This window comes from Gymnoscopelus braueri, assembly GCF_963280865.1.
Source record: "Gymnoscopelus braueri genome assembly, chromosome: 14".
NCBI classification, from domain to species: Eukaryota; Metazoa; Chordata; class Actinopteri; order Myctophiformes; family Myctophidae; genus Gymnoscopelus; species Gymnoscopelus braueri.
The window spans coordinates 2,586,027-2,600,925 of NC_137619.1; the positions used below are offsets into that span (position 1 = coordinate 2,586,027).

General features: G+C 43.3%; 1 protein-coding gene across 2 annotated transcripts; it reads right to left on the bottom strand.

Annotated features, from left to right (window-relative positions):
- Positions 1-3,491: 3,491 nt before the first annotated feature.
- On the bottom strand, positions 3,492-13,691 carry gdf10a (growth differentiation factor 10a). 2 transcript variants are annotated; one of them, XM_080448607.1, is made up of 3 exons: positions 13,085-13,691; positions 4,873-6,092; positions 3,492-4,531 (listed from the first exon to the last, which is right to left on the bottom strand). In XM_080448607.1, the coding sequence occupies exons 1-3, from the start codon at positions 13,386-13,388 to the stop codon at positions 4,340-4,342; spliced, it is 1,716 nt and encodes a 571-aa protein (XP_080304733.1). In that variant the 5' UTR covers positions 13,389-13,691; the 3' UTR covers positions 3,492-4,339. The 2 variants fall into 2 exon arrangements, with proteins under 2 accessions (XP_080304733.1, XP_080304732.1); XM_080448606.1 differs by having other exon boundaries at positions 4,873-6,113.
- Between the last annotated feature and the right edge of the window lie 1,208 nt (positions 13,692-14,899).

The window sequence follows — 14,899 nt, forward strand, 5'->3', positions numbered from 1 at the left end:
ATAGTAATGCCTTAATGTATTCATCACTTTAATATTGCAGCTGGTAAAGGTGGGGCTGGTTTTAATTTCTGTATGTGCTACTGCTGTGTAGCTTAACCTATTATAATAATACATCATCATTTATCGCTTAATGCATGTTTTGTTTTATTCATCTAAATTAGCAAATAACTCGAGCTGTCAAATAATTGGAGTGGAGTAAAAAGTACAATATTTGCCTCTGAGTTGTAGCTAGTGGAATAGATAAAGTATATTTAAAAAAATGAATTGAAAATTGAAATACTCAAGTAAAGTAGCCTAAAAGTAACCGATACTTGAGTAAATGTTCTTAGTTAATTATCACCACTGCAAAAATGTACAATATATCCTACAAACAACATACAGTGAAGTATGGACATAAATAACCTCAGTCTGTTGCAACTCAATCAAAGACATACATGACCTGCTAGTAAATGGGCTGTGATTGTTTTATATATAAGTGTTAAATCATTCTATATCAACATAAACAAGTGAAATTGGAAGTGATGAAACAAAAAACTAAAAAGAGCAGACAATATTGGAGCTGGTCTGGAACACTATAAAATGTAAGCTGATAAATAGTTTCTCTCCCCTGATTGGATGAAATGGGTGTCCTGTCTGAAAATGTGTTTTCTGTTTACTAAAGACCTGGGGCCTGGAGAGATGTGGTGACCACACCATGTGTTACCAAACAGTCTATAGCAATGATTACTGTTTGAACATAGAGTTCCACCTTTAATTTGTAGATTTTGATATTTTGACCTTTGAGAAAAGAGAATATCACGTACAACACCTTTAACCGTGTCTGAATGAACAGAATGATCTACAAGGTCGGTCTTGATCCTCTGAGGAAAGAGCCCTTTAATTCACCCAAATAATTTGGTCATCACATTATTGGCGTAGGAATGCAACAAAAACTAAAAAAATCTCCATGAATTCAATGCTTCACGGGGTGTGTTATTGATAGAAAATAAGACTTTTTTTGGGTGAACTCCTCCTTTAAGGCTGGACCCAGAAAACCCTCCCTTGTCCCGCCTCATAATGGCTCCCGTTAGTTGTCTGACTCGGTGGTTCTCAAACATTTAAATTTCAAGAACCCCCATAACCCCGAGAGTGTATACAAATCCATTTGGTTCTGTTTGTATAATCTCAGTCAGACCTGTAAGGGTCAATTTAGAACCCCCTCGTGGGACACTGAAGGCCCCTGAACCCCACATTGAACCCTAGCCTTCCAGAAGGCTATCAGAGAAAGAGAGCGCCACGGCCATGAGATATGAAACATTTAAGTAAAGAAGTGTTGAGCAACTTGACAAGTGTGGGCATGGAGGCTACAGCAGCTACTGTAACTGCACCAAATTACCCTCAACCCAATTTAAAAAGTATATGGTACGGCCTATAGTTAGTGGTCTCCACTGGTTAGCAGGCCCTGGACAATTTAATCATGTAATTGGTTCATGTGGTCGTTAAAACGATGGTGGGGAGTTATCTACTGGGATACTATGTAGGTTTCACACACACAGAGTTTATGCATGTTTTATTTACTTTAACAAATGCAACCTGACTTTCATTTAAAATCACAGTTTTACATGCTGCTGTTCCTCATCAAAGCTATAGGTTTACAAGGCTTTGGGACACAATATTATTCATCTCTCAAGATTGTACAATGTAGGCTATATCTGTCACACTACTGTGATCGTACACTCTTGACTTTGTGAAAAATCCATTGGAAAGGGCAAATTTGATGTTTGTACACATGATGCGCGCGCACACACACACACACACACACACACACACACACACACACACACACACACACACACACACACACACGGGAGAGGGTGACACCCTGCTTATCTTGTAGCTCTCAAGGCATGTGCTTGTACATTTGCTCACACATTGTACAGAATGACATATAGGCTGCAGCATGGTTCTGCTGTAGAAACATGTTGAACACTATAACTGTGGTGTAACAAATGTGGAGTCATTTTTTAGACGTCATAACATATCTTTCTGACCTAGAGATGAAAGTTTGCTCCGTTTGCACTGAAAGAGTTTGAAGGATATGCCATTTCGTTTCAGACAAATGTGGAAACGCTGTTGAGTTTGTATACTCTAGGGAAATGGTCACACATTTCTAAATCTGATATTTAAAAAAAACTGTCCTGTGTCTGTCATGTCTATATCTATATGTCCTTTAAAAATACACAGTACAATGCTGAGTGATAATTTATCCTTTTGTAACTGCTCCAGGGGGACCCCAGCTAAATGATTGATAAGTACTAGTTAAATCAACACTAAGGATATTACAGTGGAGCCTACATATAAGAGGATTCCCCCCCTTCCCTAAATGAGGCTCTCAAATGTCTGAGTTAGGCTGCAGTGGATGAAGTCATCCTTTTCAAAACCACACTGTTCAAAAGAGCCATTGAGGAGAGTATCCTGCGTCTTGGAAATTGCTTGCTCCAGGGGTTAGCAGATGGGGAAGTCCACCATCTTTAGAGGCTTGAAGTGGACGAGGTTCTCGCTGGGGCTTCCTGTACGAACCAGTAATCCACTGCAGCAGCAGCATCAGTCACCGCTGGACAACTGACATGTGAGCTTGTGGTGTGGTCTCTAGTTAATGGTTTCAAGAGCTTTTAGGGGGAATGCCAGCTATTTTGAGTGGAACCTTCTCTGCCTTTGTATTGCAGGATTAACTTTGAAAGGTTACAGCCCTTGGCGTACGTGACTCTGCAGGAGGCGAGCCGTCTAGAAATGGGTCTGTCTGAGTGTGTGTGTGTGTGTGTGTGTGTGTGTGTGTGTGTGTGTGTGTGTGTGTGTGTGTGTGTGTGTGTGTGTGTCCAGAGCTAATCATGCAAACCGCTGGACCGATAAGCGCCAAATTCCTCGTGCACGTTGCCAAGGAAGTAACTCCCCACATTTATTTCCACATATGTTTTAGATTGTTTGAAATATTAACTTTAATTTTAAAATGGAAGTCAATGGCAGTCGGAAGGGGCTGAAATCTTGCCCAAATATGGAGTGATACATCATAAATTAGATACGTCATAGATGACTGAGATCATAGCCTGCATGGCCCCATGACGTCCACATGGAAGAGTCACATGGAGGCCACGCTGTTATTAGAACCCATCTTAACTCATTCACTGCCTAGAACGACTAAAACGACTTTTGTCCTTTAAGCCTCCACTGCCAAGAACGACTAAAACGACTTTTAATTTTTTCAAAAAAAAAAAGATCTTTTTGATTTGATTTGAAAAATCTCTGGCAGTTTGTCAAACGCAAAAATAAAAAAGTTCTGGCAGTGAATGAGTTAAGGATCAAAAGCTATGCATCATTTTTTATCAATAATAAATGTGACAGTAAAAAAAAACAAATATCCCAGTGAATGTATAGGATTAAATTAGTTTTTATTCTAACATTTATAGATGGCTACCTTTTCATAATTTAAACAAGACATGTACAAAAACCTCTTCTAGAACAAAATAATACATTGCCTAGTAACCAAATAATTTCACTCATACAATAGTCTCATACAATATAGAAAAATATTTCTGGTTTCATTTTATCGGCATTGAAGTGTTATGATTTCCAGATGCTCATTTTACAATTCATTGGATAGTTCCTTTTCAGAGCAAACAATGTACAATACCTTTTCTGTCCCACAAACAAATGCACATTGTAGTGTATGTACAATGGAATACCACGCTTAGCTTATCTGAAAGCATATCTGTACAAAATATGTTATAATGTAGAATTTAAATCAATTTCAAATTCTTTACCATCTATTAGATATAAGCTGCCTAAGAGACAGTCTTTTCTTTAGAGCTTGCATGCCCAATGAAAACATGAAAGCCAAATCACGGGGAGCTGTGTAGGAAAAGTGCATTCTGACAGCGCTCCGAGACTTCTGCACATCGGATCCTTAATGTGATCTCAAACACAGAACCATGGCAACGGGCTGATCAGTGACGCCGAGCCTCGATTTTGAAGGGGTCGATTCCGCTCTCTCCCCGACACCGTAAACGTCAGACAATCTGCTTCTCCGACTCAAGCTGCCGCGGGAATCGAAAGGTACGGACGGACATGATGCACCCGCGACCTAGCGTTCCAAGGAGGACTCACTGAAACACCTCCAAAACAAGTATCTCTGTTTCTAAGTGTCAAAGAACCCATCTCTGTATCAAGAAACCATTCGACAAACAGAGGAATGGTTGTGAACAATACATGCAGAGACCTCTGTCTCCGTTAGTGCCTTTTTGTGTTTTTTTTGTGTTCTCCGGACACCCTTGTCTTTCCGTCTCCTCCTGATCCCCTTCCCCTCTTATCTACAAGAGCAGGACTGGATGGACATGTTGGGGTAGACTTTGAGCACCAAGTTCCTGGCTTCGTCCTGGTAGAGAACGGCCAGAGAGCTCATCTTCTCCGGGACGCAGCAGGGTTCGGGGACTCCGGGGATGATGCCCACGGCGCGGACGATGCTCTGGATGGTGGCGTGGTTCGAGGGCCGTAGCACCTGGGAGAGAGAGAGACGTGGCACAGAAGAGGGCGATGAAAATCGGGAAACGATAACAGCAAAGAATAGCAATATCTTATGATTAGTGTTACCTGGGTCAGCATTGATTCAGATTTTTAACCACTTTTACCCCTATTCTGCACTTTGTTGTATCAAAATAGCAGACATGCTGTAGCTGATCTACAAGCTCGCAAGGCACCACAATGTGCCCCCTTGTGAGCTTGTAGATCAGCTATTTTCAAAATAAGTTTGAAAAATATTGTTAAGTGTTATAGTGGTTAAACCAAATGAGATGACGAGTTAAGGAAAAATAAAATGGCCTCTAGGATGTGTCCTCCTACCTTGGGCATGGGGAACCCACAGGTGCCGGTGCAGTAGTACGCCTCAAAGGCCTTGGGCGCCACGACCCACTCGCTCCAGCCGATGTCGGCGAAATCCACCCTGAGGTTCCGCCTGGTGCAGCCCCTGTCCTGGCCCCCCTCGCCCCCCCACTGCCTCCTCCGGGCCTTACGCATGGTCCGTTCATCAAAGCTCAGGACGGGCGACTGAACCTTGCTCCCCTCGGCTCGGCCCGGGTGCCTTTTCCTCTCCTTTCCCTGAGCTCTCCTCTCGTCCTCCGACTTCACGTCGCCGCCGTCCGGAAGCCCGCCGTCCCTGTCCCTGGGCTTTTTATCGGCCGCCTGGTCGGGGGGGTTGGGTACCTGAGGAGGCGGTGCTTGTTTGCCTCCTCCTCCGCCGCGTGCCTGCGGCTCACCCACAACGTCCTCGGCCCCTCTGTCCTGCTCCGCCGGCGCTCCTCCTCCCTCCTGACCCTTCCTCTTCTTCTTGGGCTTGGCCTTGGGTTTGAGCGCCAGGTGCCAGGTCCTCTCCCACAGGTCGTCCTTCATGTAGCCGTCGGGCCTGTAGTGGACCTCTGGCAGCTCGTTGTTGTGGACGGGGTCAGAGAGCAGCAGAGCGGCCTCTCTCCTCACCCGTCCTGTCGGCTCCGGTGAGGAGTTGGAGCCGTGCGGGACGCTCCGGTGGGAGTGTGAGGAATGCGAGGAGGCCTCTGCTCCTCCTCCTCCTCCCACCTCGGGGAAGGGGTCGTATCTCTGAAGACTCGCAGCCACGCTGTTGGGCTCGCCCAGCGCCCGGTCGTCGGCGTACAGTAACACGTACGGCGGAGCGTCCGCGGGAAGCGCCTCCTCCGAGTCCAGCTCCACCCACACCAGGACGTGACCCTTCTCCCGCGCCCGCTTCACGACCGGGGTCACGTCTTTCATCTGCCACGCCCCTCTCCTGTGGGGGTGAAAGGTCACGTTGGCCAGGAGCGACGACCCGGAGGCGACCCCGGATGACCCCCCGGGGCGGGCGGAGCGGAACAGCAGGCTGACGGACGGCGACGGCCGGACGGGCAGGGAGGAGCGACAGGACGGGCTCTTGAAGCGTTTGCAGAACCAGGCCCGCTGGTTGGTTGTCGGGCGTCGGTCAAGCAGGAAGTGGAAGGTGGCGGAGAGGACGACCTCCGTGTCCTGGATGGACGTCAGGTTGAGGCGGTACACCGTCCTCTGGTCAGCCGTGTCTGTCCTCTGGTCAGCCGTGTCTGCACAGAGAGGACAGCAAACATGTTAGCAGTGGTGGAAAAAGTACTCACATTCTTTACTTAAGTAAAAGTACCAATACTGCAATATAAAAATACTCTGTTACAAGTAAAAATCCAAAATTAAACATTTACTTGAGTAAAAGTACAAAAGTATTGGCATCAAAATGTACTTAAAGTACCAAAAGTAAAAGTACTAAATATTTGAAAATAGCCGATCTACAAGCTCACAACGCGTCGCGATGCGACGCGTTGTGAGCTTGTAGATCTGCTATTTTCAAATAGCCTATGTATAAAATAGGGCTAAAGTGGTTAATGTATGTTTCATTATATCATAATTTATATCTGAAAAGTAACTAGTAACTAAAGTTTTCAAATAATTGTAGTGGAGTAAAAGTACAATATTTGCCTCTGAGATGTAGTGGAGTAGAAGTAAAAGTATTGGAAATTGGAAATACTCAAGTAAAGTACAAATACCTCAAAATTGTACTTAAGTACAGTACTTGAGTAAATGTACTTAGTTACTTTCCACCACTGCATGTTAGTCAGTTAGTCAGTCAGTCAGAGAGTCAGTGAATGCTTGTTGTCTGTGTTGAGTGATGCAGATAGAACTGTTTGGACAGAGGATATACTGCCTTTAGAGTTTCATTTTCACATGTCAACGTGTGGTGGTCCTTCCACAGGATATAAACAGTGGTGGAAAAAGTGCTAAAAACATTATTTAAGTAAAAGTATCAATACTGTAACGTAGAAAAGTAAAGTAAAAGTACAACAGTATTGGTATCGAAATGTACTTAAAGTACCAAAAGTAAAAGTATTCATTATGCAGAATGTCCCATTTCAAGTTTTCAAATGTATAAAAATCTTTTGAAAATAGCAGATCTACAAGCTCACAATGCGTCGCAGCTTGTAGATCGGCTGTTTTCAAATGGCCGGAATGTGTATATAGGGCTGAAGTGGTTAATGTATTTTTTGCAATAATAATCAAAATCTACCAAGTAACTGAAGTTTTCAAATAATTGTAGAGGAGTAAAAGTACAATATTTGCCTCTGAGATGTAGTGGAGTCGAAGTAAAAGTATTGTAAAAAAGTTTTAAAAAAAGCTATTCTTCTCGCCTAGGGAGGCCAGGATTAAAATGGTTAACCGGCCAAATGTTTGGTCTGTGTGGGTCCCCCCACACACACACACACACACACACACACACACACACACACACACACACACACACACACACACACACACACACACACACACACACACACACACACACACACACACACACACACACACACACACACACACACACACACACACACACACACAATTGTTCAGTAGATTTGCAGCTCACAAGTGATTCCAATAGACCAACACATGTTTGTTGTTTCCATCATTTCTTTTATATGTAAGCCTAACCCTGGTCCTGGTTCTGTGATCCATTTGATAATAAGACCTTTTTTTCTGACAGGATCTGCTCATTCAGATGAGAAATGAAAAGCAAATGTCTTTGAAACCATGAGTTTTGATCCTGCTTAAAAACCCAGACACAGTCTTGACCATATTGTTCAATTAATGCTTAACTAATGCCTTAAAGATATGTAATTAGTCAATGGTGGGAAAAGTGCTCCAGTAAAAGTATCAATACTGCACTGTAGAAATACTCCATTACAAGTAAAAGTCAGAAATTCTAAATTTAATTTAGTAAAAGTACAAGAGTATTGGTATCAAAATGTACTTAAAGTACCAAAAGTTAAAGTACTAAAATGTTTGAAAATAGCAGATCTACAAGCTCTACAACCTGGGCTATTTTCAAATGTATGTAATAATTTATATCTGCAAAGTAACTAATAACTAAAGTTTTCAAATAATTGTAGTGGAGTAAAAGTACAATATTTGCCTCTTTGAGATGTAGCCAAGTGGAGTAGAAGTAAATACTCCAGTAAAGTAAAAGTACCTCAAAATTGTACTTAAGTACAGTACTTGAGTAAATGTACTTAGTTACTTTACACCAGTGTATTTAGTGAATGTGAGGAGTTTGCAGTGGCACCTATAAAGGTTCTAAATCATGGGTTAATGAATGAACTGGACCACAGGGGTCCTTGGGGAGGGGGTGGGGGGTTCCAGGGGGTCCCCACCCCTGCTAAATGATTGATAGGAACCAAATAGACCCTTTAATGGGTCTGTAACTCTGTAAAGAGTATATACAAACAGAGCCAAATGGACCTGCAACGGTCCCTTTGTACACTGTCCAAGAGTTAAATGAACACTAAGGCTGTTACTGGGCAGATTGGTGTCCCAGAGATGAAACAAAGGTATAACATTGGGGGTCCATCCATAGCCTAATGCAGGGGTCTTCAACGTTTTCAGGCCAAGGACCCCCTAGCTGAGAGAGAGAGATGAAGCAGGGACCCCCTCTATATTGTATAAAATTGTGTTTCAGATTACTTTTTTTGTTTACTTGGTCTGCTCTTTTTTCCCCTCTACACCTATACCTCTTTGCCCAAAATAGCCGATCTACAAGTTCACAACGCCTCGCAGCGCGAGGCGTTGTGAACTTGTAGATCGGCTATTTTTGGCTAAAGTTCTCCTCAGAAAAGGGATGCAAGGGTTAAGGTAAAATGTTTTAATCCTATCACACAAAGATTTGGCAGACCCTCTGTAGTAACTGAGGACCCCCTAGGGGTCCCGGACCCCCTGTTGAAGACCCCTGGCCTAATGCATATCAAACCGGTACTTGACATGGAAACGGGTCAGAATCACTAAATGATTAAAGACTAAAGTCTCACAGTTGTTAAAGAAAACCTAACCGGCACTATTAAGCATCATTCCTTCATGGTATGTTTCTCAACATGGGGTCTGATGACCACTAGGGGTCCATATGGACTGGGACGGGTCTATAACTAACTAAAAGGTACAAAACAAAATAAAACCAAAAACAAGCTAAATGATTGATAGTGTGAACCAGATAAGACCATTTTGGGACTTTAACTCTGACAGTGTACAGATGGAACCAAATGGACCCTTAAGGGTCCACTTGGTTCCATCTGTACACTGTCAGAGTTATAAGCAAACACTGAGGATTTTACAGTGTAGACTGGGGGGGGGGTCTCAGAGATAAAGCATTTCATTGAAAAAAAATCAAGTCGTCTTTCGGGTGGAAACCAAAACTATTACTTTTTTCAGGATTCAAATTCAAAAATAGCAAAAGTAGCAGATCTACAAGCTCGAAACGCGGTGCTTAGTTTGCGCCACGTTTCGAGCTTGTAGATCTGCTACTTTTAGATGCTTTCGTGTGACGCTGTAGTATATCAAGTAGGGCGTTGATTTACGAAAAAACACACAAAAGGTTAGAATATGGAAGATAAGAGGTTTCTATCAAACTGGGGGGGGGGGGGGGGGGCGTCATTGAAATGAAAAAGTTTGACAACCACAGGTCTCTAGGTAGACTACACCAGCGGTTCTCTAACGTTTTCATGTCAAGGACCCCCAAATTGATAAATATTTGGCCGCGGACCCCCATCTGAAAATATGTTGTGCCAGGGACCCCCAGAAGCAAAGATTTGTGTTAATAATAATTAATACTAATGTTCAAGATTTTTGAAAAATAGCAGATCTACAAGCTCATAGCACTGCACTCAGTGTCGCGCTATACGACCAATGTACTACACCAGGGGTCTTCAACAGGGGGTCCTCAGAGTTACTACAGGGGGTCCGCCAAATCTTTGTGTGATATGATTTTTTTTTTACCTTAACCACTTGAACCCTAGCATCCCTTTTCTGAGGAGAACTTTAGCCATAAATAGCCGATCTACAAGCTCACAACGCCTCGCAGCGCGAGGCATTGTGAGCTTGTAGATCGGCTATTTTTGGCAAAAGGGCATAGGTGTAGAGGGAAAACAGAGCAGACCAAGTAAACAAAAAAAAGTTGAATCTGAAACACAATTTTATACAATATAGAGGAGGGGGTCCCTGCTTCATCTCTCTCTCAGCTAGGGGGTCCTTGGCCTGAAAACGTTGAAGACCCCTGAACTACACTACACTAACACTACCGGCACATGCAGCTTCCAGGCGATACAGGATCTCAGAAGGTAGACCTTTACGAGGACCAGACTCCAAGGGTTCAGGCTGGTATATAGAGGCGAAGCGGAGCTCATAATGAACATGACTTCAACAGGCAGCGTTATTGTTCATTGTATGAGAGTTCAGCGGAAGTATGGACTGACTCAAGAGATATACATTACCTCGGATTCAGCCCTGCATATGGAAACGCTTACTTCAGTTTCCCTTAAGGCTTTTCCCTTAAGCCTAATACAGCCGGTACTGTCTGCCCCCCAACGCAGGAGACTTTATAATCAAAAAGTGTTTGAACAGATCTCACATTGTTGTGAAAAGTGCCTCACATCTCGCCTTGGATTACGCCACTAGACATCTGCAGGCCAAACACACGCGTGTTATGATAAAAATGCCAACCGAGAACTATGTGGGATATGTGTGTCTCTCTCTGTCTGTGTTGTGTTTGTAAGAGCAGCAGCAGTGGAACCCTACGGTGCTTTTTAACCCTACGGTGCTGCATAACAGTTGGTTCTCAAACATTTCCATGTGAAGGACAAGGGACCCCCAAACTCAGTGTTGCAATGCTGAATTGGAACGTGGTTTGCACTGTGTTTTAATGACGTGACGCGCACGTCGCTTAACACCTACTACAGGTCACACAATGGACCATTGACATGCATCTAGAGGCTCATTGCTATGTTCATTTACCTGGTGTGAGTCGGGAGCCTTTGTAAACTGCAATGTAGAAATACACTGTTACAAGTAAATGTCCGAAAAAATGTACTACTACTAAAAGTACTCATTATGCAGAATGTCCCATTTCAAGTTTTCAAATGTATGATAGCAGATGTGAAAATAGCAGATATAAGCTTGTGAGCTTGTAGATTGGCTATTTTCAAATAGCCAAAGTTTAAATAGGGTTAATGTATGTTTTGTAATTATAATCCAAATCTACAAAGTAACTGCATGTGCCTGCGCGTGCTCCTGGTCAAATAGGTTCCTGCACGCCGTGCAAAGGCCCGTCCCATGAGCAATGCAACCCTCGAACCCTCGCCCAAATTGATATGTATTTGGGGGTCTGAAAATGTGTTATAAGAGATGATTTGTGTTGAAATCTTTCAAAACTATTGTTCTTAAAAAGTATAAAATAGGAAAGTTAAGTGGCTAAACTGATGTTGATGCATGATGCTACATCAACTCATTTGTCCGGGGACCCGCTGGAAACCCCCCCCCCACCCCCCCCCCCCCCCCCAAGGACCCCTGGGCTTCCACTTCACCGGACTTTTAATCCCCCCTGACTCCACAACCTGGAGTCACAGCGTCCCAGGGTCGCGACAGGAAAACAGAGCTGATGACAATGACGCAGCGCCGTGCCCCCCTCCTCACCTCACCCCCCCCGTTGTCCCAGGGCAGCTGGGCATTGCTGGCGGGGAATCGTCATGCATTCTTGGGCATATTTGCACCGTCTGTATGCGGTACTACTACTAGACAGTGGTGTAAAGTAACTAAGTACATTTACTCAAGTACTATACTTAAGTATAATGTTGAGGTATTTTTTTACTTTATTGGAGTATTTCCAATTTTCAGTACTTTTCCTTCTACTCCACTACATATATTGCACTTTTTACTCCACTACAATTATTTGAAACCTTTAGTTACTTGTTACTTTGTAGATTGGATCATTATTACAAGACATACATTAACCCTATTTAAATTTTGGCTATTTGAAAATAGCCAACATCTACAAGCTCACAATGCGTTGCAATGCGACCCATTGTGAGCTTGTAGATCTGCTTTTTATATATATATATAGAATATTTGTATACATTTGAAAACTTGAAATGGGACATTCTGCATAATGAGGAGTACTTTCTACTTACAAGTACATTTTGATACCAATACTTCTGGACTGTTACTCAAGTAAATTTACTTATAACAGAGTATTTCTACATTGCAGTATTGATACTTTTACTTAAGTGAAAAAAATACTTTTTCCACCACTGTCTGTATAGTGGTACTAGAGATGTAGAACTTGCGGTAGACAGCGCGCTGCGGGGTGGGTCACTCACACACACGCGCACACACTCTCACACACACACACACACACACACACACACACACACGTCCCGAAATCACTCAACAGCATTCTCAGACTGTTCCAAAACAATCCCACCTATTCAGGGCGTCTGGCCCACAACTAGCCATGCAGACTGACCCATGAATGCAGCATGTTAATAACCTTATGAATGCAGCATGTTAATAACCTTATGGAGGGGATGAATGCAGCATGCTGCACTGTCTGTTAATAACCCAGCATGGACTGGATGAAGGGCACTTGTATTATCTACACACATGAGAATGTGCTTTCTTTTTGTGTGTGTGTCAGAGTGAGCAATGCAAGACAAGCAGTGGTTCTCTTTAAAGACCACGGCGCAGGACCCTCATAATAACTGTCAGAATGTATACAGCTGTAACGTGTCGCGCACCGAGCTGGAATCGAACCCCGGTCTCCAGCTCGGCAGACCGGCAGGTAACAAGATGTTTAAGGAACCAAAAAATGCAAATACATCCAATCATTCATTTAGCTGGGGGGGGGGGTCCCTTACACCAGAGACAGGTATTAGCCTGCTACTTTTATATGTATTAATGTTGTAACATATTTTAAAAGTTTAAAACCGTTCCAAAACAACAGCTGGGGGTGGGGTTGGGGGTAAGCTTTCCTTCACTGATTGATTGATTGATTGATTGAATACTTTATTGGCAGCTTGCTAAAAAAAAAGTTAAGTATAGCCTACAGTTCAATACAAAGGTCTGCAGAGGATTTTAAACCCAAGAAAGCTTATGGCTTGTTTCCATTGGGGTCTTTTGTACTCAATTAATTGAAACTTGTCTTGTGTCATGTCATTGTTTGATCATAACTCACCTCTCTGGGCTCTGAAGCTCCTCACAGTGTTGCCCTCCCTCAGTCGGCTCTCCCGGTTGTATTTGTCATAGAGTCTGAACATGTGCTCTGAGACCATGTCCTCCTGGTCCATGTGGAGGAACAGAGGAACCTGAACCTCCTGGAGGAGAGAGGAAGAGGATCTGTCATCCTGCGAGGATGATGATGCGCTCCGCGAACTGCTCTTCACCGGTGATGATGAAGATGATGAAGAAGAAGAAGCGCCCAGGTAACAATGCAGGACCAACACGAACAGGTGCGACGAAAACGCCGATAGAGCTGCCATTTCAATATATATATATATATATATAGCCTATATATATTTATTTATTTATCTATTTTCCAGGAAAAGCGAAAACGTTTTGATGAATTCAGTTTTGTATGGAAAGAGTGAACGATTGAAAAAAAACAACAACTAATAAACTAAAGTAAACTAAACATATCCTATATATATAAATAAATACAAAAAACTGACGTTGAATCAAAAATAACCTATAGCCTACAAATCCAAAAGGCAAATTGTTGCATGAAAAACCATCCAAGTCACAGCAGAGAATCCAGGCTGAAAATGTGCGTAAAAAAGTTTTCCAACAAGATCTACTATCCACGTCCCTCTGCGCGTCTGTCTGTGACAAGTGTGACGGTCTGTCTGTCTCTGTCGTCTCACGCCTCCGTGTCTCTCACACAGTCTGTGTGTGTGGATGGATGGGATGGATGCTGTCGGGTTGATGTTCAGTGACTCTATGCGGACAGAGGCTGAGCTTCTACTTTTACACTTCTGCGTCTGAACCTCCCTGCCGCCAGGGGGGGGGTGGAGGGTGGGGTGGGGTGGGGGGGATGAAAGGTGATGACGTAAACTCCTGTCAGCCAACGAGATCTCTGCGGACTGGAAACACACGAGCTAATGTGCGGAGGTCATGATCTCTCTCTCTCTCTCTCTCTCTCTCTCTCAGTGTGTGTCTCTCTCTCTCTCTCTCTCTCATTTTCCTAATGATTGACATTGACCACAGTGATGACTTTCCTCCTGTTGGTTTGCATTGGTACCATTATATATATATATTATATTGCAGTGGTTCTCATCTCAAACATGTCCATGATGCATCAAGGACCCCCAAATGTAAATGTATTTGTCATTGAGTACAATCTTTCAAAAATTATTACAAATTCTTCTAAACATTTTCCAGAAAATAGCTGATGCACAAGCTCACAACGGCATCACGGTGAGCTTGTAGATCAGCTATTCTCAAATAGCCGAAGTATAAGATAGGGTTAAATGTGGTTAAAACCGATTTAGCTGCTACATTCATTAGTTTGTCTAACTTTGAGAACCACTAGCCCTATACTGGATCATTACCATCATGGCACAGAGCAGAACTAGGACATTTCTGGCACAGCGTTATTGGACAAAAGCCTCCAGGAACCCAACGGGTGGGCGGCGGCGCAATCGTAGCCGTCAAAGTAATTCGGTCTCACAATTTCCAACTCACCAACGTAACTGCTTCTGACATGATCTCAGTCACACATAATTAGCATAGAAACACCTACAATAATACACTGACCAACCACCCACACCCCCAGGGCTACAGAGCTACAGTCATTCACATCTCATATAAGCCTGATTACAATAATACTTTGTTGTGCGACCTTGTACCGTCGTCGAAAATAGACGATTTACAAGCTCCCCAGCGCCTCGCATTGCGAGGCGCTGGGGAGCTTGTAGATCGGCTATTTTGGACAAAACAATGGAGTATAAACAATGCTTTACCACGTGTGTGTTTGTGTGTGTGTGTGTGTGTG